The sequence below is a fragment of the Canis lupus genome, chromosome 27 (assembly GCF_003254725.2).
Source record: "Canis lupus dingo isolate Sandy chromosome 27, ASM325472v2, whole genome shotgun sequence".
Taxonomy (NCBI): domain Eukaryota; kingdom Metazoa; phylum Chordata; class Mammalia; order Carnivora; family Canidae; genus Canis; species Canis lupus.
In genome coordinates this window covers 20538352-20564975 of record NC_064269.1, presented here as the reverse complement: position 1 = coordinate 20564975, position 26624 = coordinate 20538352, and the positions used below count along the sequence as shown (strand labels likewise).

The window sequence follows — 26624 nt, the reverse complement described above, 5'->3', positions numbered from 1 at the left end:
CCCAGTGCCCGTCACCCATTCACTCCCACCCCCCGCCCTCCTCCCCTTCTACCACCCCTAGTTCGTTTCCCAGAGTTAGCAGTCTTTATGTTCTGTCTCCGTTTCTGATATTTCCCACACATTTCTTCTCCCTTCCCTTATTTTCCCTTTCACTATTATTTATATTCCCCAAATGAATGAGAACATATAATGTTTGTCCTTCTCTGACTGACTTACTTCACTCAGCATAATACCCTCCAGTTCCATCCACGTTGAAGCAAATGGTGGGTATTTGTCATTTCTAATAGCGAGCTTCACAACTCTTAAAGTATGTAGGGAACTATATAGAGTATTTCACTTCTATGTAAAATGTACAATCCACCAACCTTCCCAATTTCACTTTATAAAAGCTAGAGTATGATGTGAAGTGATGTTTTATGATTTACAGTGTACCTGATTAGAAGCAGAGTTCTGAGGCTTGTGTGTGAGAAGTGTTCACACCCGGCTGTGTTCTCTGCTTAATTTAAAGTACTAATAATTACCTCTAAATGGTATAAACAACATGGAGAACTAAAGAGAGAGAACCTTGGAGGGTTAAGTCTTAACTTCCCGATTTTAATGAAACTGACTTTTAATATCAACTCACAGGTAAGTTTTCTACTAATTTTCAAAGAAAATACTTTTCCTAAAATAATGCTTACTGGCATGTCAGTGGTAAAGAAATCACTGAGATGCCTTGCTTTGCATTATCTAAAAATGATTTTTAAATAAATAACTGTAGAGTTTGCATATGATTTAAATTAAAAAAAAAAAAAAGGTTCCACCCTAATTCCTCCCAACCAATATTCCCAGCTATGTTTAGCAGTTTTTTTTTTTTCTCCTTGGAAGGAGATAATGTTCATCCTGTTTATTCAACTAAAAAAAAAAAAAAAATCTTTTCTTTCTTTCTTTTTTTTTTTTTAACAAATCTAGTGCTGGTAAAATTTTCTGACTCAATAATTTTGGAAAGAATACCGCTTTCCACAAATAGATGAGCCCACAGACTAGGTCTTCTGAGTGAACTAGTAAATTTCCATGATGTTGGAAAACTGGGTGGAGGTTTTTGTGGATCCAAGTCCTATGGAATTGGGATTTTTCAGATCGCATATAGGGGAATAGGATAAGATTCTGGTACTGGATAGCCCCCTAAGCCACACAGTACTGGGGGGATTTGTCATTGGTTTAATCTTGTATGGGCCACACTTGGCGCACACCATTGTGGAGTGGTTGCAGCAAGAACAGTGGGGGTGATGTTCGCCTATAGGATCTGGGCTCTTCTACTAGGGTGTTGTAAATCAGTCTTGATTTATTAAGCAAATTGAGATCATTACTATTTTTCTCCACACAGACATTTACGTAGATGTCATTAAATTTTGATTACTGGGAAGCATTCAATAAAGGTAGAACCAAGCTACTCAACCTACTGGTTTTTAAAAAAAATTTTTTTTTTTTTTTTTTTATTTATGATAGTCACAGAGATAGAGAGAGGCAGAGACACAGGCAGAGGGAGAAGCAGGCTCCATGCACCGGGAGCCCGACGTGGGACTCAATCCCGGGTCTCCAGGATCGTGCCCTGGGCCAAAGGCAGGCGCCAAACCGCTGCGCCACCCAGGGATCCCCAACCTACTGGTTTTTGTTGGGCACACCAGCAGCCTGTACCGATCTTTCCCTGCTCTGAAGCCCTGCTTATATCACAAAGGCCCACCCAGGCTTATTTGTCACGCACACTAATTGTTTCTATGAGTTAGTCTTGCTTTGTTCAAAAACATTATGGGATCTTAGAGTGCTCTTATCATCTCTTACTATTTGGGTCTCTTCCTACTAGCGGAGCATCTGGTGTATATTGGGTGATAATGATGCCAGTAGTTTGATCAGCTGTGTGGAACTATTAGCTGGTTTCTTCTATTTTTCATTTTTGGTTATCCTGAGGCCCTAACTGTCTTGCAAACAGCATTTAATAGGTTTATTGAATATCTTATTTTATTTTCTGTCATCAGTAACAGACACTGTGAGTTTGGATGCAGCTTTTTAAAAAGGACTGCAAAAAACTTTTACCTTCAATCTGGATAGTTGGCCCTCAGGTGGCAGAAATACATTGGCAAAAAACAAATCAAAATGGTAATTTGAAATCTGAGGCTAATGTTGGGTTAATTTAAACCATGGTTTTTCTTCTTTTCAAAAAGACGATATCTGGGAACTCTTGGTGGCTCAGTCAGTTAGGCATCAGTCTTAATTTTGTCTCAGGTCATGATCTCAAAGTCCTGAGATCAAGCCCTGAGTTGGGCTCTGCACTCAGCAAGGAGTCTGCTTCTCTCCCTCTCTCTCTCTCCTTCTCTGTCTGTCCCCACACACCCCCCCCACACACACACACTTGCATGCATTTTCTCTCTCTAAAATAAATCTAAAAAAACAACAAAAAAAAGACAATATCCAACCAAAATCCCAACAGTATTTTTATTTTTTATTTATGAGAGAGAGGCAGAGGGAGAAGCAGGATCCCCATGGAGCAGGGGGCCTGATGTGGGACTTGATCCCAGCACTCCAGGATCATGCCCCGAGCCAAAGGCAGACACTTAACTGACTAAGCCATCCAGGTGCCCCCAACAGTAGTTTTAATTGAACTTTATAGGCAGATTCTAAAATTCACATGAAAGAGTGTGTAAAAGATTGGGGGAGGGGAAACAAGGAAAAAGGGGAAAGGCTTGCCCAAGCAGGTGTCAAAAAATATTTTACAGCCCTGAAAATAAAATAGTTGGTTTAGGTGTGAGAATGAATGAATAGATAAATAGAGCAAAGAGGAGTCTCAGAATGGATTGTTACCCAATGGTTATCTAGTGCAAAAGTTCTGTAGATGGTCTTACTCCTAAGTCTCAGTACACATATTTTTTCTTAGTTTTTAAAAAAGTTGTCCTCTAGGGGCACCTGGCTGGCTCAGTCGGTAGAACATTCGACTCTTGATCTCAGGGTTGTAAGCTCAAGCCCCATGTTGAGCATAGGGATTACTTAAAAATAAAATCTTTTTTAAAAATTAAAAGTGTACAACATGATATTTAAAAAATAAATGTCTGCTGTATTCTTAAGTATGACTCTCTTTAGTTTTGTGAAAGCTTGGGGTATTTTCACATATTTTATAATGGAAAGAGGTAAGGAAAATCACATTTGTAATAACGAACATGATACTTCAGAAACAAAATACTCTGTGAAGAGGGGCTTACCCATTTGAAAATAAAAGTCAGATGAGAGACAATGTAATTAAATGGGTTGTGAGCTTTGGCCCTGGTATGAGGCAGACAGGGTTCCATTTATGAGGTGTATGTCTTTGGGTTGGCAACTAAACTGGGTCTTTGTTTCCTCATCTGTAAGTCTGGAAACATCTACTTCATACAATTGTTAAAAAGATGAAAGATTGTTGTGCATGTGAAACGTGTAGCACTATTCAAGATCTAAAAGTAGTTGATGAAGAGTTACCTATGGTTTTATTTTTATTAATTAAAAACCTTTAAAAGTACGTGAAGGATTTGTTTTTTTAAATTCTTAGATAATTATAAGTCATGAGGATTTCAGAAAGGCAACTTTATTCTCAAGTCAGTTTACAGGTTTTGTTTGTTTGTTTGAGGAAGACAAGCAATTTTTCCCTTAGCAAAATGGACTGCAAATTTAAGAAATTTGGATTATGGAATCATAAGAATCAAAGGAAAACAGTGCTGATTCTAGCTACCTTTTTCTTATTTGCTATGAGAATTTGGGCAAGTTAATTGCTACAGTTGAAGTTCTTAATTTTTATGGAGAATCTGAGAAAAATAAATGGGTTTGAATTTCAGTAGGAGAGATTTAGGTTAAATGTAAGAAGAACTTTCTGATAGTAAGGCTGCCAAACAGATAAGAGAGACTCCTTTGTCACCAGTCTGGAGACCTTTCTGAGGTTATTTCAGGGCTCCTGGGAACCCATCTTGAAGCAGCTTAAATGTGGACTTCAGCCCTAACATGGCAACTTTGCTGGGTTTCTGACTGCTACTCAGAGTTGATTAATCCTCCTGCTCACACAGTAAAGCCTTCTGATACTTTCCCCCTATTTAGACAAGTAAACAATGACAGCATAGGATAGACACTATGTTGTTTAAATAACCTGTGAAATAATTGCAAAGGTTCCCAAAAGATTATAAAACTCTTTATACAGTTTGTACAGCTATTTGGGCAAGAGGGCATGCTGAATGGAGGAAGGTTAACATAGCCTCATTTCTGGGAGGATAGGTTAGTTATTTCTTTTAAATTTCTGTAAAACCAGGAACTACACAGTGCTTTCAGATTTATTAAGAATAAATAAGGTGATCCTGTAAGAAGAGACCAGTAATTCTTTTGAGTTGTCTTTCGGAGGTTAACAGATTTATTTTTGGCTTTGTCAAACTGGCTGAGTCTGGTCATAAAGGGTAGGAGTGATGTTAGAACAATAGAACAGTAGCCCAGGAGTCAGACAGGGTTCAGATCCCCACTCTGCCACTTTCTAGTTCATGGCCTCTGACAAGTAACTTAACATTTTGGAGCCTCAGTTTCTCATTTGTTAAATGAGGAAATGGTACCTCATCCACTTGTTGTGAAGACTAAGTGAGATAGTGCACACAGTACTGTCTGGAGCAAAGTAGGTAACGTGCTTAGTGATGTAGCCATGGTGATTATAGTGATAATAATGACAATGACATTGGCTAGTTGCTTCCCAGAGAATCATTATCTATGCTAGGAAGTCTTCTGCTGAAGAGTAAATTGGCATTATTTTAAAAAAGAAATTATATACGCTGGTCTAAATAAATAGGGTCCAAATAATGGGGTCTTCTTGTTTTCACTATTTTTAGATTTTATTTGTATTCAAGTTAGTTCACATAGAGTGTATTATTAGTTTCGGGGGTAGAATTTAGTGATTTATCAGTTGCATAAAACACCCAGTGCCGTTACATCAAGTGCCCTTCTTCATGCCCATCTCCCAGTTACCCCATCCCCTGCCCACCTCCCCTCCAGCAACCTTCAGTTTGTTCTCTATATTTAAACAGTCTCCTATGGTTTGTTCATCAGTTTTGTTTCTTAAAATCCACAACTAAGTGAAATCATATGGTATTTGTCTTCAACAATAGGGTCTTAATGTTACATCCCAATGACAGAAAATCTTACTGAGCCTGGAAAACCCTTTCTACTTACATTCTTAACCTTTGGGTTGTGTGACAGTAGTTTTAATTCGATCTTATTGATTTGTAAGAAAGTGCCCTGCTTCTAAATTAATAACTGTAGTTCTTACATGAATTCTTCATTCTTTGACTTTTTTCTTAAGTTGTATAAACCAAAATTATTTAAATAATTGGCATTAATGTATGACTTAAGCTATAGAAAATAGCTAAAAATGGGCTATGATAGTTATATTGTTAAAATATAGTCTCATTCTGTTAAAGAATGGATTTTTCAATACAAAAGTGGGCAAGGAACTTAAATTAGGTAGCTTATAAAAGAAGAAATAATTATTTAAAATATATGTAACTCATTGTAGTCAAAGAAATGTGTAAGCAAAAGTGGGATTTTTTTAAACCTATCAGGCCAACAAAGATTAAAGAGATGGACAGTGCCCACTGTTGGCTCCCTCATATTTCTATAGATGGTCAGTTGGCCCTATCTATCTGCAAAGGAATCTTGTATAGCAATCAAAATTTAAAATGTGAAGATTCTTTGATTCAGCAATTGCACGTCTGGAAGAATATAATATGGAAATAAGAGAGTGCGCAATCTGTGATCAGATATGTTCACTGCAGCATTGCTAAAAATACCTCCCCAAAATGGAAGCCATCTAAGCATCTGTTAGTGGACATTGGTGTAAAACTATGGGACTAGAGAAAATGGAGAGTGCTATGGTCTAATAGCACTAGAGTTCAAATCCTAGTTCCATCACAGTTAGCTGTATTATCTTGGGCAAGTTACTTGATCCAGTTGAATCTTTCTTTCCTCCTTTCTATGAAGGAATAGTATTGGCACACACTTTTTTAGGGTTTGTATAAGAGTTAAGTGAGATGACTCACATAAAGCACAAAGCAACTCATTGTATGTTGGAAAATGTTATTACTGTATGCTCCTTAAAAAAGATAAAATGGGTCTGTTTCTATTAAAATATAAGGGAAAAAGCAAGTTACAGAGCAATTTATATTAACCCATTTGTATTAAAACCACATCTGTGTGTATATTTATGGACATGTTAAAGTTTGGGAAGGTCTCCTCAACAGTTGAAAGTTCAGTGAGCACGTGACTAAAGTTGAGGCACTGTTCAGTGCTTTCACATAGTCAGCCACTTTATTAAAATTTGTTAATATGTTTTAAGTGCTTGGAATAATACCTACACTTTGTAAACTACTTAATAAGCACTAGTTATTAATTCTCACATGCCACCATTATCTCTGTTTTGTAGATAGGGACACTGATACCCCGAGAGCTCTCAGAGTTAGTCAGTGACAGAGCCAGAATTTAAATCCAGGCAGTGCAACACCAGTCTGTCACCCAACAGTTAAAACTGGATGTTATGGGTGGTAGGAGTGTGAGGTCACTTTCATGTTGCAATTTATATATTTCTGGGTATTTTCACATTTTTACAGGAAACATTTTACTTTCATAACTAGGAAAAGGATATTTCCAGTTTGGAAAGAAAAAAGTACATTTTTATATTTTAGAAATCTTATTTCATGTTACAGAATACCTACGGCAGATTCCAGACATCGCAATATGTGTCACTTAGCTTTGCCCTCATGCTCACTCAGATGTCATGGACAAGGAGTGTCCATGATTCCATGTAGTATATAAGATTTTGAAAACCTCACTCTGGGGAATATTTTTACAAGGAAATAATTATTGATTGATAGAGGTAGGGTCCCAGGCTGAATTGAGATCACTTAATGGTGGTTAACTCCTGTAATTGAAATCCTAATTGCTTTTAAGAAGGCTTTGGTCATAATATTTTGGTTTTTAGAAAGTTTGGAGTTGGGGCACCCGGGTGGCTCAGTGGTCGAGCATTTGCCTTTGGCTCAGGTCCAGATCCCGGGGTCCTGGGATCGAGTCCTGCATCGGGCTCCCTGTAGGGATCCTGCTTCTCCCTCTGCCTATGTCTCTGCCTCTCTCTCTCCATCCAATAAATAAATAAAATCCTTTAAAATGAAGTTTGGAGTAAAAATGTCACTCTTCATTATCTGAAAAGCAGGCAGAAATCCGTTATTGATCCACAGATCTGTAATCCTAAAACAGTGAGCAGTGATTCAGCGTTTGACATGGACATCAGTCAAACCAGATACCTGGTAGTACAGAGCTTGTCCCTGGCGGTCAGTGTCCTGATAGCTGGCTTCTCCACGGGGTAATCAGAGTCCAGTAGCTGCCACTGCACAGTGGACTCTCCTGCTAGACCGGCAGCCCCACCTGAAGGTCCAGAGACTGGTTCCAGTCCAGGCTTTTCCACCAGATGGCCAAATGACTGTGGGCCACACTTCTGTAAACTGAGGGAGATGGATTAGATAATCCAGCTTTTGTTTTCAAGTTCTGGGATTCTAACAGTCTTGTGCATTGGTGAACTAAATTTGCCACCTTCGACCTTTAGTGAAATCAAGAAAAAAAGGCTGAACAGAATTAAACTTGTAAACTGATTTATGGAAGGATTTGCCAGTATACTCACTTGAATTACAGGATATCCTTGATGACAATAAACTATACAATTTACTTTTTATTCCATCTTAGGCATTTTCCCCCTCGCCTAAAGATCACAAGTCAATAAAATGGTGTGACCCTTTTTGATACTTAGCTAATCAGCCGTTCTTTGGGTATTAATTATAAAGGTCAGTGGCTCTAAAAACTTTTCTTTCTGCCCTAGAGCTTTAAGTGTTTTAAATGAGGTGGAGTACCTTCTGGATTTTCTCATGGTTGCAGAAGGCAAGTCATCTGTGTTTAACACAATATCTGAATCTTATGAGTCACATGGTACGTCTGCTTTTAGCTGGGAGCAGTTTTTGTTGGTCACTTGTGATGGTCAAAAAGTCTCTTGGGAGAGTTTAAATGACTCAAAATAACTAAAAGTAACTCAGAGCTACTTACATCTTAAAATTGTAAGCTTGGTGATACCATGTTTTATTTTTAGTCTAATACAATTTTTGCCCTTAGAAGACATTGCTGCTTCTGGCTTGTATGATATTAAATTAGTCTGATCTCTTGCAGTAAAGTGGTTGTCGTTGAGAAGGAACAGCAAATAAGATAGCACAGTAAGAATTTTAAAACTAAAATGAAGGAATGTAAAAGAAATTGGTACAACGGTGGAATCCACGTCCCTCTTGAACCTATTCCATGACGTAGAAGCTTTGAATATTTTTGAGTGAATGGGAAAATTATGAATTTATATATTTTTAATTAAAGTAATTTTGGTAGGAATTTCTATTTTACATTCTCACTTAAACTTAAGCCTATTTTCAGGTTTCATTTTGGGTGTGTCAGTCTGTTTCTCTCTCTCTCCTATTACCATTCTCATTCCTATTAGAAGCTTACTTTTAAGAAAGTGAAAGTCAGGAGTCCAAAGAGGAGCAGCTTCTTCCATTTGAGCCACTGAGTGATGTATGTGTGTGGGCTGCTCCCCAAAGCTTGCTCCTCCCCTTTCCCTTACGGTGTGTCACACCACCTCTCACCACTTCATTGGTTTTCTCTGGTCACACCAAACCTTCACCTTTCGGCACAAAATAGGCATGTTTGATTGTAGTGGTGCTTTGAATCAGACTGTATCTCCTTTAAAGAAGGAGTAAAAGGGAGTGGGGATCTTTGAAGCTAGAGCATTCATTTTGTCTCTTATGACTTTGGAGTAGTTTCCTTACCTTAGGGAAGACTTTTTTTTTTTTTTTTTTTTTTTTTTTTTTACCTTAAGGAAGACTTAAAGTTGATTTAGTTAAGATCTGTGCTGCCCTGTTTTTGTGATTTTGACATGGGCCTTTGGAGTCACCAGTAGGCAAGTTATTTAAGAAGAACGTAACAAACAGTTTGAGCCCTTGTAAACACATTTAAGTATAAGCCACTAAAAATCTGTTTTCCTAAAAAGAAGTGTAAGATATGACTGGAAAACTGTTCAGAATTCTCATTAGTCTTGTGGTTTGTGTTTAATTTTATTCCATGACTCAGACTTTTTACCGTTCTTCATTATCTTCCACTAAACCAGAACTAAGAATTTGGTTCATAGGAAAAAACTCCTAAGTACAGTGGTACATCAAAAACCACCTTTGTGGGCTGAAAAATTTGGTTTGATTCCCTTTTACTGCTCCCACGTCTGCCCTCACACAATTACTCTTGAGTACTTTTTTTTCTTCTTATAAAAATCATTGTTTTCCCATTATGGAAAAATTTGAATATTTAAAAAATGATAAAGGACAAAATTTAAACTGTCCATACTTTTTATGCCATAATTTGCCGCCCTTTTTTTCATATTGTTGAAGCTCATATTTTATGTGTAGCTAGAGCTTTGTATTCTGTTTACTTAATATTATTTCTCATGTTAAATTTTTTTTGGAGAAATTTTCTTCAGTATTTCTATGGTATTTCATACTATCATCATTCCATCAATCATTTTACCTAATTTTAAACATTTGCTTTATTTGCTATTTTAAATAATGCTTTGATTTAAAAACAACTCTATAAATCTTTGCTGCAATTTTAATTTTTTTCCTATGATAGATTCCTAAAGGTAATATTATCATGTCAAAAAACCCCACAGAACTTTAAGGTTCTTAATACAAGTTGCTGTACTCCTTACCAGAAAGGTTTATATTCCTTTCAATTAACATAAGCACTGGGAGTAACATCATCAACCTGGTGGTGTAGATTGTTCCCAACTTCAGCCTCCCTTGTTAGACCAACTGGCAACTACCTTTAGACACCACCATTGTAATAATCCCAGAACCCACATGTGAGGCTGAAGCAACCCTCTATATCACAGAGACTGAGATGGACCACATACTCTGACTTTGTTGCCACACCCCCCACCCAGGCCGGCACAGTGCTGTACCAAGAAGGCCTCCCTGGGCTTATGGTTTTTCCAGTGGGAAAAAGAGCCCAAGGTGGACATCCAGCTCCTCCAGCATTGTGGGATACATCCAAGGATACCCACTTGGATCTTTCCTGTCAGGAAAGATCCTCCCTGAGAAAATCTGCAGGGCTCTACTACTGGCGATTAAATAGACAGAAAAGGAGAGTAAGGTTTATACACCCAGTGCTCAGATCTTGGTGGACCATATTCCTGCTTACAGTGGTGCTTGAGCAGAGACCCCAGCCAGCTGCTCTGCCTCATTTATTAGGGAATTGACTGACAGCTCTGCCTTATTTGGGTCCCCAGTGAACAGGCTATACTGAGTATGGAGCCTGTTCTGTGGCCCTACCAGGGCAGAGAAGCACCTTCACAACTCTGCCCAACTACTGAGTACAATCTTCACTCCCATAGGGCCTATTCTACAGTCCCATTTGGGCAAGGAGCCAAGCCAGCTGCCCTGTTAAGTATTCTATTAGGTATAGCCTCTGGCACTGCATAACCAGAGAACCTGAACAGTAACCCTGGACAGCCTTACAACCCAATCTATGGTACTACCAGTTGCAAAGCCCACCCTACAGCCCTGCCCTACAATGGAGCACAGCCTGTGGTTCTGCCAGATTTTTGAACACAGCCTGCTGCCTCCCCCAGACAGGGAGCCCAGCCAGTGACCTGTCCAACTGGGAGCATAGCCTGCAGCCTCACCCGATGAGGAAGCCTGGACGGCAGCCTTGACCATTTGCAGAGCACAATCTTAGCCCATCTAACTGTAGAACACAGACAGAAGCCCCTCCAAACCGGAGAACTCAGCCAGCCATCTTCTCTAACAGTGGATGGAGCATAGCCAACAGCTTACCTGATTGCGAAGTGCAACCTGAGACCTTGCCCAACCTTGGAGCACAGCCCTACAGTCTGTTTGATTACAGAGCATAGCCAGAGGCCCTGTCCAACCACAAAGTCTTGTCTGTAGCCTTCTTCAACACGGAATCCAGCCAGCACCACCATCTAATCAGGAAGCACAGTCTGAGACCCCACCCAAACAGGAATGATAGTAGAGGCCAGGCCATAGCCCTGCCCAATCTGGGAGTCCACCATGCCATGGAACACAGCCTGTGACCTCACTTAACCAGAGGTAATTGTAGAATCAAGCTAGTGGCCCCACCTGACTGCAAGCACAGCCAGCAGCTCCACCTGGTCAGGAAGCCCTCTCATTGCCCTTGCTTGATTGTAGAACCCAGCCAGCAGACTCACCCAACCACAGAGCCCAGGTAGTTGCACCCACCCTAACTTCAGAGCATGGGCAGTGGCTTCTCCCAACCAGAGACCCTGGTAGGAAACCCTGCCTGCCTATCGATAGATATTACCAGCTGATCTGTCCAGTATCCCAGGCCGAGCTGACTGGTGAAGGTCTTTCCCTGCTGAACCTTTAAAATCTGGAGGAAGAGACCAATTACGTAAATGGCAGATACCAACACAAGGAATCAAGAAATGTGAAGAATCAGATAAACATGACACCACCAAAGGCAACTAATAAAACTCCAAAAATTGACCCTAAAGAAATGGAGTCTTTGAACTATCTGACGAAGAATTCAGAATAATCCTCTTAAAGAAGTTCAGTGAACTACAAGAATATACAGACACACAATGAAGTGAAATTCAGAAAACAATGCATGTACAAAATGAAAGTTTAACAAAGTATTTTGATGGAAACTATTTAAAAAAAAACCCTAGAGCTGAAGAATATAATGAACTGAAGAATTCAGTTGAGAGCTTCAGCAACAGACTTGACAAAACAAAACAAAGCAAAAAACCATACTTGACAAAGGAGAGAAAAGAATTATTGAGTTGAAAGGTAGGTTATTTGAAATTACCCAGAGGGAAAAAGAATGAAGAGTGAAGAAAGTCTACAGATTTATAGGACATAATCAGGAGATGGAAATACATATTATGGATATGTATATTATCATGAATACCCAGAAAAAAGAGAAAGGGACAGAAATCTATTTAAAGCAAGAATGGCAGGGGCGCCTGGGTGGTGGCTCAGTTGGTTAAGCCTCTAACTCTTGGTTTCGGTTCAGGTCATGATCTCAGGGTCATGAGATCAAGCCGTATTGCTGAGCACAGAGTTTGCTTGTCCCTCTCCCTCTGCTCCTCCTCCTGCTCTCTCAAATAAATAAAATCTTAAAAAAAAAAAAAAAAAAAAAAAGGCAAAAATGGCAGAAAACTCCCCAAACCTGGGAACAGAAATGGGCATCCAGATTCAGGAGGTGCATTGATTCTCAGTTAGGTTGAACCCAACGAGGGCTATACTAAGACACATTGTAAATTGTCAAAAGTCAAAGAAAAAGAGAATTTTGAAAGCAGAAAAAGAAAAACAACTTGTTAATACAAGGGTGCCCTCATAAGACTAAAGTGATTTCTCAAAAGAAACTTTGCAGCCCAGGAGTGAATGGAATGATATATTCAAAATATTGAAACAAACAAACAAACAAAAACTGTCAACTGAGAATACTATATGCCCTACATTGTCCTTTACAAATGAAGTTAAGATAAAGACTTTCCAAATCAACAACAGCATTGCCCCTAGACCTAATTTACAAGAAATGTTAAAGTTCTCTTCTTCAAGTAGAAATAAAAGAATATAAAAGCATATGAATGTGTAAAACTCTGGTCACATTCTTAAATATTGTAATGGCAGCACATAATTCATACCATAATTCACAACTCTGGTTTAAAAATAAGGATCTTAAAAATAAGCATAACTAAAATAATTTATTATTGAACACACCATATCAAAGAAATGTAAATTAAAACACCAGTAACCTAAAATGTGAGGGGTAGAGAAGTAATGTATAAAGTTTCTGTCTGCCATTGCAGTTAAGTTGTTATTAGTTTAAAATAGGATGTTATAAAATGTAAGCCTCCTGATAACCACAAAAAAACCTGTATTAGAAACACAAAAGATTATGAAAAAGAGTCAAAGCATACTTTCAAAAAAAAAAAGAAAGAAAAAGTCATCATTCATGAAACAAGATAGCAAAAGAGGAGGCAAAGACCAAAGGACATAAAAAATAGAAAACAACACAATGGCAATATTAAGTCCTTACCTGTCACTAATCACCTGAAACATAAACAGATTAAATTCTCCAATCAAAAGACACAGAATGACTGAATGGACTAAAAAACAAGACCCAATGATGTGCTGTCAAGAGACTCATTTAAGCTTTAAGGGCACACATAGACTGAGAGTGAAGGGTTGGAAAAAGTTATTTCAAGCAAATGGCAATCATAAGAAAGCAGGATAGCTAAACTTAAATCAGACAAAATAGACTAAGCTAACAAATGGTCAGAAGAGACAGAGAAGGTCATTATGTAATGATAAAGGGGTTAATCATTAATCAAGATTATATAATAATCATAAATAATTATGCACCTGACATGAGAGCACCTAATCTATAACATAAATACTAACAGAAATAATGGGAAATAAACACCTATGCAATAATAGTTGGGAACTTTAATACCCTTTAATGCCCCCTCTCCATAATGGATAGTTCATTCAGATAAAGAATCAATAAGCAAACAGCAGATATGAGTAACACTAGACCAAATGGACCTAACAGACTAAAACAAAACATGCCATTCAACAGGCCACAACACAAGTCTTAACAAATTCAAGAAGATAGGAATTATCTCAAGTATCTTTCTCTGACAACAGTGGTGTGAAATCAATAATAGGAAAGCTAGAAAATTTACAAATACATGAAAATTAAACAACACACTCCTGGACAACTAATGAGTCAAAGTGGAAATCCAGAGAGAAATAATTTTAAAATATGAAACAAATGAAAATGGAAACCCAACATACCAAAACTTATGGAATGCAGCAAAGGCAGTTCTAAGAGTTTATAATAAGTTTATAGTGATAAATGCATACATTAAGAAAAAAGAATGATCTTCAATATCATAACATTACTCCTCAAGGAACTACAAAAAGGAGAGCAAGGTTAACTGAAAGAAGGAATTAATAAAGACCTGAGCAGAAATAAGTAGAGAAGAAGAAAACAATAGAAAAGTTTAACAAAAATTTTGGTTGGTTCTTTGGAAAGATAAACAAAAGTGAGAAACCTTTAGCTAGGCTAACCAAGAAGAAAGAAAGGATTCAAGTAAAATTAGAAATGAAAGAAGATATTACAGCCAATCCTGTAGAAATGCAAAGGATCATAAGGGACTACAGTGAACAATTAAACACCAACAAATTGGATAGCCTTAGAAGGAATAGATGACTTCCTGCAAACATACAATCTACCAAGACCATATCCTGAAGAAATAGAAAATCTGACCAGACCAATAATGAATAAGGAAATTGAATCAGTAATCAAAAATCTCCTAGCAAAAAAAGGCCAGGACAGAGGTTAATATTTCTATAATATGTAAGGAACTCATGTAACTCAATAGCAAGAAGAGTAAATAATCTGATTCAAAATGGACAAAGACTTAGATAAATATTTTTTCCAAAGAAGATATTCAAATGGCCAACAGGTAACTTAAAAGGTAGGTAATATCACTAATCATCAGAGAAATGCAAATGAAAACCTCAGCGAGATATTACTTTCACACCTGTTAGAATAGGTATTATCAAGAGATAACAAGTGTTGGTGAGGATGTGGAAAATCGGAACTCTTATACACTTCTGGTTGAAATATAAATTGTTATGGAGGTGCCCCCCAAAGTTAAAAATAGAACTACCCAATGTTCTGGTTATCTGTCCAAATGAAATGAAATCATTGTCTCGAATAGATAGCTGCACCCCTATGTTCATTGCAACATTATTCACAATAGCCAAGACATGGAAGTAACCTAAGGGTTTATTGATGGATGAATGACTAAAGAAAATATGGTATTTTGATGTAATAGAATATCATTTGGCCATAAAAAAAGGACAGCCTGACATTTGTGATGATATGGATGGACCTCGAGGGCATTATACTAAGTGAAATAAATCAGAAAAGGACAAATACTGTATGACTTCACTTACACATGGAATCTAAAAAAAATTGAACTCCCTAGAAATAGCAGTTTGTTGGTGGTTGCCATGGGCCCCAAGGTAAGGGCAGTGGGAGAAGGAATGGGTAGAGGTGGTCTTAAAGTGTACAAAATCTCAATTACAAATTCTGGTGATGTACAGCATGGTAACTATAGTTAACAGTACTGTATTGTATATTTAAAAGTTGTTAAGAATAAATCTTAAAAACCTCCCCCCATAAAAATTATAAATATACGATGTGATGAAAAAAAATATATACGATGTGATGGATAACTAACTTTATCATGATAACCATTTCATGATGTATGTATATACTGTATTTACATGTATCAAGTCATTACTTGGGATATCTTAACATTATAAATGTTATATGTCAATTACATCTCTGTAAAGCTGGAAAAACACACATACACACAACAGATGGTATATGAGAAAGTCATCTCATGATTGCCTGGACCAAAAGGGTTTCCCCCTAAATTATGGCTATTTTCACACAGGGAACTTATGTATTATTTTAAGGTTTCCATTTACTTGGGAAAATTGAACGTTTTCTAGATGTTAGCTATTTTTATTTATATATTGTCAATCAGTGTTATTTATCTACTTATTATTAGGGTCCTTATTTTCCCTATACAACTTTAATGTTTAAAATTTAAGCTTTTCATACATTTTAAGAAATGAATTTGTTATTTTTAGCATATACTTTCATACTTCAACATATACTTTTAGTATGCATCGTTATTTTTCAGTTTTCCCCCAAATACTGTCTTTTAATCTTGTTTGATATCCATATTTGTATATTCCAATTTTTTAAAAAGATTTTTATTTATTTATTTATTTACTTACTTATTTACTTACTTATTTATTTATGAGAGACAGAGAGAGAGATAGAGAGAGAGGCAGAGACAGACAGAGGGAAAAGCAGGCTCCATGCAGGGAGCCCGATGTGGGACTCGATCCCAGGTCTCCAAGATCAGGCCCTGGGCCGAAGGTGTCTCTAAACTGCTGAGCCACCCAGGCTGCCCCTGTATATTCCAAATTTTTATGTAGTGATATGTAGCACTGTTTTTATTGTGATTTCTTTTAATACAGTTTCTGCCAATTCAGAGATCACATAGTTACTTATCTATATTTTCTTGTAAATTTTTGAAGTTTAATTTTTCTTTTTTTACTTTATTTCCCTTTTCTTTTCCTTTTTTTTTTCTCTTATTTTTTATGTTCACCACTATGAACCATTTGAAATTTATTTTGCCCCTTGGATTGGAATGAACATCTGGCTTGCTTAAATAGAGAACCAGTTGTTCCAACAAAATAAATTGAATAATTCTTCCCTTCCTTCCACAGTCTATGATTAGGTTTCCTCATAAAAAGGCTTTTTTTTGGTTTTTGATCAAGATATTCTTAGGTATTTTATGAATGTTGTTCTCCATCCCCTTCTCCTTGCTACTTTTGTGAACAGGATTATTTTTACATTTCTAAATATAAATCTTTAAAATTCACATTTTAGGGGCTCCTGGGTGGCTCAGCTGGATAAGTGTCTGCCTTTGGCTCAGGTCATGATCTCAGTCGGGTTTCTGGGATTGAGCCCTGCATTGAGCCCTGCTCAGCTAGGACCCTACTTCTCCCTCTCCCTCTGCCGCTCCCCGCATTGGTCTCTCTCTCTCTCTCTTTCTCTGACTCTTGCTCTATTTCAAATAAATAAAATCTTTAAAAAAATAAGATACACATTTTATTTTTATTTATTTATTTGTGTTAAGATACACATTTTAAAGCACAAATTTTAAACTGAGTCTGGTGACATAACTCAGAATCAGACTTGAACTTAATTTTCTTTCCCTACCAATTTAGCTCTTCCTATAATTCCTATTCTTGCTAATGATGTCACCATTTACCCACCTAGCCCAATCTAAGACCCAGAGGTAATTATAGATTTCAGTCTTTCCAGCTGAATATCTGAGTCTATCTTTTAATCTTTTCTGCTACTATCTTAAATTAGGCCCACTTTATTTTATACTAAACCAGAGATTGTGATTTCAAATGTTTACCAGAAGCAGTCAGGTAATAAAATGCGTGAAGGAGGATGCTGTTGGTGGACTTGGGCAGGATGTCCTGTATTGCAAGGGGGCTGCTGTTTCTCTATCTGGGCATTAATGTGGGTTCATATTTGACTAAGCCGATTATTCAAGAGGACTAGAAATCTGAATTCTTGTGTGAAATCTTCTAATTTCTAAGTCATGGTGCAAGTCAAACAAAATATGACTGCAAGCCACAAGTTTGTAACCCGTGACCATTTATTATTGTGTCCCCCTAACCTGATTTACTTTCCCTCAAACTAATCTACTCCCAGCTTCTTCACCATCCTCCCTGTACTAGCATAATCTCTCTGAAGTGCCAATCAGACAGGATTTTAGAGGTGGTTATATAACTGAACTAACATGAGTTAGTTCCTTGGTTGACTTACAGATGGAAACTACATCGGATGGAGTTGTTGCACAGTCAACTTTATTTGCAGCAAATAAGGAGATTGTGGAGAATGTGTTCCAGAGCTGTGATTCTCCAACAGTGAATGGGTTCCTTTTATTTAGGGTTAGGGTGAATATTTAGAAAGGAGATCCTTGTTATATCATATGTAGAGGCAGGCATAGGGTCACACATGTGTCTCAAGGAAACATGCCTAGACATGCATGTTTGTTATGTTAATGAGGCTTATGCTCCTTTTTGGGTGGAGAATTTAGCATCATAATGAGGTGGAGGTCACTGTTGGTCACCCCATGGTCCATCTGTGCAGGTATGAGTGGGCGGATAGGCTCAAACTGATCTGAGTGGTCTGGGCCTCCTGAGCCCTTCCCCATAGCAGTTGTTCTAGTGTGAGGGGTAGTTTTGGTTTCCATAATGGGATCCTATGCCCTTTGGGTCTTTTGCCTGAGTTAAGAGATAAGTTGGAAAGAAGAACTTAAGGAAAATGTGGAATAAAGGTTGGTAGGTACATGCAGGTGGGCGGTAAAGTTCAGTCTTAGGGTCTTGGTGACAAGAGGCTTAACTGCACTAAAACGTACCATTTTTAGGAGAGTTCTTGATACTTGGGTAGTAAGTGCTCAGTAAATGTTATTTGTTGGCTGTTACCTTTCACTTAGTTAAAAGCCCTGAATGACTCGCATTTATGCTTAGTGTATTTTAACAGGCAGAAAGGTATTTTATCATAACTCCTACCTGTTATGGAGCTCTACTTTCATCTTCTGCTATTTCACTGAATATACTCAAGCCATGTCTAAACTCCTGTCTATCAGTCTGTTTCATACCCTTACACCTCTTCCTCCCCTGCCCTGACTTGTGAACCCTTATTCCTCCCCACCCACTCCAAGATTAGTTCAAGTATCTCCTCTTCTGTGAAACCTTTGACTACTCTTAAACCCTTGAAGAGCCAATTTCTCCCTTTTTTGCATCCCCATAAGATTGTGAACTCCCTAAGGCAGGGACTATATTTTATCCTCAGCATTCTCAGTGATTTGTGCAGTGCTGGTACATAGGGTAAATCTGCAGTAAATGTTAGCTGTAAATAATACAACTAGAAAGAGTTAGTGCTGGAACTTGAGCCTCTACCTGACTGAATTTCTTGCTCTTCATATTGTACTGCCTTAGAGGAAAGAAGCTGTGGCTGCCCTATATTAGGGACCCAGCATATACAGTCTCCTATCTGAGGACCTATAGTAGCTCAGGGCATTATGGTTGCAACTAAATGCATTTAGAAACATTTTTATACTCCAAGGTAATACAGTAGCATTAAGGATACTCTTTTCTCTAATAAGTGGTATGTAAGGTGAAATCCCCAGTTAAGTAGCGTGTTTTGCCAGTCAGGTAAAGCAATTCTGTTTTCCTACTTTAGAAGTTTGATGGCAAATGATTGGAGACACTAAATCTATTTATAGGTAGCTTGACTGCCAGATTTGTTATCGCCTTTCCCCAGGCTTGATAAACGAAAGAATGTTGGACTTAACTATTGGTAGTGTCTCCATTAATGACTAGGGGAGTCTGGAGAAAACATGTGGACAGGAAATTCAAGGGCACCTAGTGTTGTTTTTTTATCAGTCCAGGAATTCTAGACTTGCAAATTGTATCCTGTTCTTTTTCTGACTAAAGAAAGGGCTTCAGTAAAAGACAAAGGACAGTGTTAAATCCATTAGAGGAATAAATTTGCAATATAATAAGTGCCAGTCATCTAGATCATTCTTTGTAATAATTTGGTCACTCTTGTTCTTGGTTTTGTTTAATTTGAAGTTTTTAAAGCCTATTTGTGTCTGCTTAGAAGGAAATTATTTTTTCTTTTTTAAAGCTCTTTTCTAAAGGATATTATTTAATCAAGACTAGGGGTGGGATTTTGTCTTTTTCTGCAATTATATCTCTCAAGTAGGATTTTTCCCCCTGAAATTAACATAACACTAAATGATTCTGTAGTTTTTAATCCAAAGAAAACTATTACACATGAAACATATAATTTCAACTCCATTAAATTTGAGTTCTGTTACCATCATTTAGTGAATGCCTACTCTGTGCTCAGCATTTTGCCAGATGTTATAATACTTTATTACAAAGATGAATAGGTTTTGCTCTAATTTGGTTTTTAAACACAGTATACTATACTTTCAGGTATGTATGTATAACTAGAGTGGAAAGGCTTAATCATGATTAGGTTATGTAGTGTCTGGAAGTTGTTTTTCATTACTCAACACCCACCTTTGAATTTTGGAGTTAAACTCATTACATCTTCTTAAGATGGGAGAAACCTGATCTTGTGTTTAATACCTCTTTTATAAAGACCTCAGATTCTTACATTCTTATCTAATACAACTTCATATTTATTTCTGTACTGTTGATGCATACAATTGTTTAGAATTGTTTTGAATTCCGTAGCATTTTTTTTTGTGTTAAAAATGTCCCCCAAAGTTTTGCTCAGTAATAATTCTGCTCAGCTCGAGCTCCTCAGTTTTTCCTCAATCTGGGAAAGCCCAGTCAGCAGGAGAACTTAGTGCTGGCCATCTCCAGCTACTTTAAAGTACCTTGGGTGAGATAGTGATCAGTCTGTTATTTATTTATTTTTAAGAATCTGCCTTAGTCAGACACCGTTAACATTCATTGATTGATTGATTTTATTTATTTATTTATTCATGAGCGACACAAAGAGGCAGAGACATAGGCAGAAGGAGAAGCAGGCTCCCTGTCGGGAGCCTGATGTGGGACTCCATCCCAGGACCTTTGGATCATGCCCTGAGCCAAAGGCAGATCTGCTCAACCACTGAGCCACCCAAGCATCCCCCATTAAATGTTTAAATTGAGTAACAGTTCTCTTTGTTTGGATGCCATGCTCACCAAGCAATCTTCTGATCCTAATTAAAAGCTTTACATCTGGCTTGCTTGCAAGGATGGAATGCATTTGCCAGAAGATGCAAGTCTCTGTTCCTTGTTGCTCAGTTTCTTAGTGTGTAAATCAGTAAATTGCTATTATGTCATACATATCAGTCTCTTGTGAACTCTGTTAGGATAAAGTAGCTTCCAGAATTTGATTACTCTGGGTCTCTGGAAGCTGAAGGTCAGAGCTTGCTCTACAAAGTCCCTTGGCAGCCAGTCAACTGCCTTCCAAGGCCATACCCTGAATTTATCACACATCTTTCTTTCTGACTTCCACAAGCATTACTTAGGTGTTATTTCTTTGTGCTTTTATTTAAGAGGCATCACAGATGATTTTGGTTGGTTGGTTTTTTCAGTATTCACTTTTTCTTTTAGATTTAAAAAAAATTATTCATAAGAGACAGAGAGAGAGAGAGAGAGAGAGGCAGAAACATAGAGGGAGAGGCAGGCTCCTTTCAGGAAGCCTGATGTGGAACTGGATCCTTGTACCCAGGATCACATCCGGAGCCAAAGGCAGACGTTCAACTGCTGAGCCACCCAGGGATCCCACTATTCACTTTTTGAAAGGACCATATGGACCTTGGATAGCCATAGTTGGGTCTTGGCTGTTTTTCTTCCTAGGAATTGGCAAAGCAATTTGAAAATTCTTGATCAGGTTCAGATCATCTGGACAAATGAGAAATGGATCTGGAACCCCTGGATATTGCTCTTTGTTAGAGCTTCTAAGTTTTTTTACCCTGTCCAAATGTTGAAAAAATGTAACAGGCACTTCTTGTGTTTGATGAGAATTATTTGTGAACTTAAATTCCATATGCCTAAAGGAAGCTCCTTAGAACACCACTGCAAGTTTTATCTCTTCCCCTTTTGAGGATTTAGGATGCACATTGGCCTATTAAAGATGCTAAGAATATGAGGATAGAAAGTGTTTTTCTCCTGAACAATCTGTGTTTATATGTTGTTTCAGTTTCGGTTACTATGGCAATGACAGCAGGGACCACAAGCACCTTTCCTATGAGCAACCATACCCGGGAAAGAGTGACCGTGGCCAAGCTCACGTTGGAGAATTTTTACAGCAACCTAATTTTACAGCATGAAGAGAGAGAAACCAGGTATAGTAAAGGCTGGTCAGAATTTTCTGTTTGGTTTAATAAGCTGTTGTGTTGCAAGTGGAGAATATAGACATGTTGTCCATTAATAATATAAATATTGTGGATCCTTATATGATGTTTTTAGGTTTCCTATTCAAGCTGACAGTGTCTCTAGTTATTTTCACAGAATGGTTTCTTGACTGTGCACCTATACGTTAACATCACATGTCAACTGATATCTTAAATAAAATATTTCCAACCATAAAATTATATCTTTATACTTTATGAATAGTTAATATTATTAATTATCCAAAAACATGTATAGGGTGCAAGTGCAGGTGGAAGAATAAAAACATGAACGACATGTTATTTTGCCTTCAGAAAACTCTAGTAAGGGAGTTAATATCCATAAATATTACATGAAAGAGTGAAAAGCATCACAAAGAGAAGGGCAGAGAAGGGAGAGATTGCTTTTGACTGAAGTAACTGGAAGGACTTCCTAAATGGTAGTGGCATTTATCCGGGCTCTCAAGGAAGAGCATTAATTATATATGCATTAATGGGAGAAGAAAAAGATAAAAGAGCAGGAGGAAGGATATTACAGACAGAAGAAATCACCTTTGGTGCTGGGTCAAGCAAGAGCCATTTAGTTCGAACTGGATTCAGCATATCCTGGGAGCCTTAGACACTTTGTTTTTTCGTGGGTTTTTTTTTTTAAGATTTTATTTATTTATTCATAGAGACACCACACACACACACACACACACAGAGAGAGAGAGAGAAAGAGAGAGAGAGAGAGAGAGGCAGAGAGAGAAGTAGGCACCATTTAGAGAGCCTGAGGTGGGACTCGATCCAGGGTCTCCAGGATCTAGCCCTGGGCCACAGGCGGCGCTAAACCACTGCGCCACCGGGGCTGCCCGACACTTTTTTTTTTTTCCTGACACTTTGTTAATATAGCTATTCTCTTGGGAGTAGAGAGCCTTGAAGATTTTTGAACAGAATCAATGATCATGGGTGTTTCTCTAGAAGAGTACTTTAGTTGTGATGTACAGAATGGATTGTGTGTAGAGAGGTAAGAAACAAGAAAGGCTAGTGATGTAGTCCAGACACATGAAAAGGAAGCTTGAATTAGGATGGTGACAATGGAACAGAATTTAGGATTAAGAAAGGTGGACAGTGTGGTGCCTAGCTAGGTATGAAATGTTGGACAGGTCTAACTGCAGATCAGCCAAGCTGAGCAGAAAATTGAACTAGAAAACAAAACTTGAGTAATTATTCAGAAGTCAACCTAGAGACACAGAGTAGGAAAATATGAAGGAAAGTTAAGAAATATGGAGAATGGTGAGGAGAGCAAACATCTCCAACCAAAGTTCCTAAAGGAAGTGAAGAAAGAAACTCGAGTGGAGGCAGGTTAAACTAAATTCAGCATCAGCAGAACTTCCAGAAGATTCAATTTAGCTCTAAGGAAAGTGATCATAAATGGATCTGAGTGTAAATGTGTGGATATATCTCAACACGAATGGCATAAAAACAACAACAACATTGGTAATAATGTCTTAGACATTTTTAAAAGTAGAATTAAAATATTTTCCAATGGTAGACTATCAGTCAGGAGGAAAGTAAGTGGAATTAAAGTGTTTCTAGAGGTCTTTGTATCTCCACAATAGAGGTACAACATACAGAGTGGCAAAGATCGATTCATTTCAGACTAATAGAGTTTGTAACTTCCAAACTGGTAGAAGGGAAACATGGAATGAGAAAAAAACCTGGTTCAAAATAAGGCAAGGGGGAAAAAAAAATCCTGAAAAACCAAAAAGTCGACACAAATAGAAACCACGCAATCAGAAATGAATCCAAACATACGAGTAATTATACTAATTGTGAATACAATGAAAGTCTCTGGAAATCATCCAATCACCAAAGGAGAATGAACAAAGTAGAACAGAATCAGGGAAAGAAAGACTGCTTTATCAGGAGGCAGACAAGTTATGCATCAGAATTTTGAAGACTTGTTGTCTTTTCTTGATGAACTCTTTCAGTAATTCGGTTTTGCCCTCTATTTCCAAACAAAGAAAAGAATAAAAGTATCTGCTGTTATTTAAAAAAAAAAAAAAAAAAAAGTCTCAGCTTGGTGCCATGGAAGTCCTAATCAACAATCAGCCCCTTTTTTCTCAAAGCTTGTGCTTTAGGACTACATGTGATGAATTTTTAAGGCTTAACTCATTGGATATATATACATAATCCAAATAAAGTATGAATCAGAACAAAATGTCAGAGCATTTAGGAAGAAAACTGTTTTCTTTAAGGTTCAAGAGAAGTCCCAGGTCTTCTCATTTAGATATGGTAGAAACGGGTGACGGTTACTGTTTCTCTCTCTGGAGTAAGGGATGACTTCATGAAGTATTAGTTTTGGCAAGTACTGGGGAGAGGGGGCAGTAGAGATTTGGCAGTAGAATGAAATTGCTTGTATATTGATGGGCGCTCCCAGGTTAGTGGTCCTCCTACACTGTGGATTCTGTCTGCAGAGGAGAAAACTCAAAGTCATTCAACAAGCAGCCCTGCAGTGCCCAGAGGCTCATGATAGCAGGCCTTGAGCTTATTCCATCCTAAGGGCTGGGCTTAGAAAAATAGTGTGTATAAAAAGATTAAAAAAAAAATCAGTGCGATAAGCACCAAGGTGTCTGTTACAAATGTTGAAGAAGTAGGCAGAGAACATGTCAATAGGTATCATTGTCATTGGGGTGCTGATTTATGAACAGGCTTTAGATATTTTTGTGATGAATTTCCCATAAGAATAATGGGTTAGGAAAGAGCTTACCTTTAGACATAGTATCATAGATGACAAATACTTAAAAAAAAAATGTATATGATGATTTCAATCCTCAACCCTTATATTCCCCTGTAGCTAAATCCTGGAAAGTTAGTCTTATTCTAACATACTCCAAAACTAATTCGGAAGAGCTCTCTCAGCTTTATCCTTAGGAAAAACCAATACTATAGAAATAAAATAATTGATATTCAGTTGGAAATGAGTTGCGAAATTTGTATCACAGGCATCTCTGTAGTTACTAGTTACTTCATCCATCTACCCCTCCCCCACTCCTCTCCATCCCCCTGCAGTGGTTAGGTTAACTAACTTCAGTGGTGTCGTTTAAAAATTATGTATAACTGGACTTGGCGATGCCTAGAAAAGCAAAGGTTCTGGTGGTTAATGGTTTTTTTAATGTATAGTTTTCAAAGAATCAGAATAAAATACACTCAATTACATTGAACATTCTTTCTTGACTGATTAGGACGCCAAGCTTAGACTTCAAATGAAGGACTTACACAAGCTCATTTAGCTAATAATTATTAGGATCAGGATTCAAGCAGGAATATCCACCTTAAATATTTATACTTTGAGTCACTATAGTTACCTTTGTATACTTCTTCTAATGTAAACATTGATAAATGTTAATGATTTTGGTGGTTTGAATAGTACAACAGATTTTCCTCGTTAGAACATTAGTCACCTTTGCCAATCATCGATTTGAGCAGCATTAGAGGCAAATTTTTCATTTGGCCAGTATGACAAAGTGAAATCTGGGTTGGGTTTGTATTTTGAGAAGGAAAACTATTCTTAGTGGTTATTTTGATTCAACTTGAAATATTTTTTTTTTAGCATAGAAAACTGATGTAAGCTCAAATAAATAAGTGAACATTTCTTAAATGGTAATAGTTAGGAATGTATTTAAAATTTAAATTATTTTTTCTTTGAAAAGGCAGAAGAAATTAGAAGTGGCCATGGAAGAGGAAGGATTAGCAGATGAAGAGGTAATGTTAGCTATAATTACTGTGACTGTAGTTAATGATACTATATATTTAAAAGTTACTAAGAGTGGATCTTAAATGTTTTCACTATAAAAAAATACTTATATGAGGTGATGGATAGCCTTATTGTAGTAATTATTTCATGATATGTATGTGCATCAAAACATCATGTTATAGACCTTAAGCTTGCAGTGCTGTATGTCAGTTATATCCCAAGAAAGTTCGTGCAGGGTCAGGAGGGGGTTAATTACTGTTGAATGACAACCTGGTGACTTTTTCATTTATTGATATCAGATGATTTTATAACTTAGGTAATGTAGATTTTGTCATTTGAATATGGGCTTCTTACTTTGTTGCTATGATGGAGATCCTTAAAAGGAGGCAGCTTTTTATGATTTCAATTCTAGAACATAGATTTAGTGAACAGGGTCTATAGGATCCTAAGTGCATAAAACAAGAAAAGTGGGCTCCAAGAAGAATCCACAAATTACCAAATCTTCTCATATTTTTTCCTGAATATTGCTTAAAACCATCCAGTTCTCTAGTCCATGCCTCTACCTTCTTTTAAACTACTGTGTGTTTCATTTGAAGAAAAATGCCTCCATCTGGTCTCTCTCTTCCTGCAATCCGGGCTGTACTCCCACCCACAGGTTTTCTGCACACTCCAGAGTTCTCTAAAAACAGGTTTGATCCATCACTCTTTTGCTTACTACCTTTCATTGGCTCCCAAATACTCTTGGATAAGGATAGAGTCTTTAATCTTTAACATTAATGTGCAAGACCCTTCACAGTTTGGCCTCTGCTTTCTCTCTCTAGCTGCATCTCTTGTCCCCCACTCGCATGCTGGCCACCACTACTGAGTTACTTTAACTTCCACACGCTTGCCTTTAGACCTTTCATAGGCTTTTTCTGCTGCTTAGAACTTCCTTACTCTTGCCCAATTCTCATTATTCTTCAAGAAGCTCTGGGTCTCACTTTGGGCCTCAGTTCCACTGGGAAATCTTCCCTAATCTCTTGAAGTACTCCTCCTACATTTTACATTAACACTGTTCCTGTCCCTGTGGCAGCCGTCAAATATCATCTCCCCACAGTAGCAATTTCATAATGTCTTACTCAGCATTATTCCTTCAGCAATGGTGGAGAGCCATATATAAAATAAATATTTGGTGAATTAAGTGAACAATGACCTTTCTCT

At 37.5% G+C, this 26624-nt stretch overlaps 1 protein-coding gene across 1 annotated transcript in view; it reads left to right on the top strand.

Annotated features, from left to right (window-relative positions):
* STK38L (serine/threonine kinase 38 like) overlaps positions 1–26624 on the top strand; it is an 83253-nt gene that overhangs the window by 29932 nt on the left and 26697 nt on the right. Inside the window, exons 2-3 of the mRNA XM_025455451.3 lie at positions 21496–21640; positions 25381–25432. Coding sequence (XP_025311236.1) covers positions 21507–21640; positions 25381–25432 — 186 coding nt within the window. The 5' untranslated portion in view covers positions 21496–21506. The remainder of the gene's footprint in view (positions 1–21495; positions 21641–25380; positions 25433–26624) is intronic.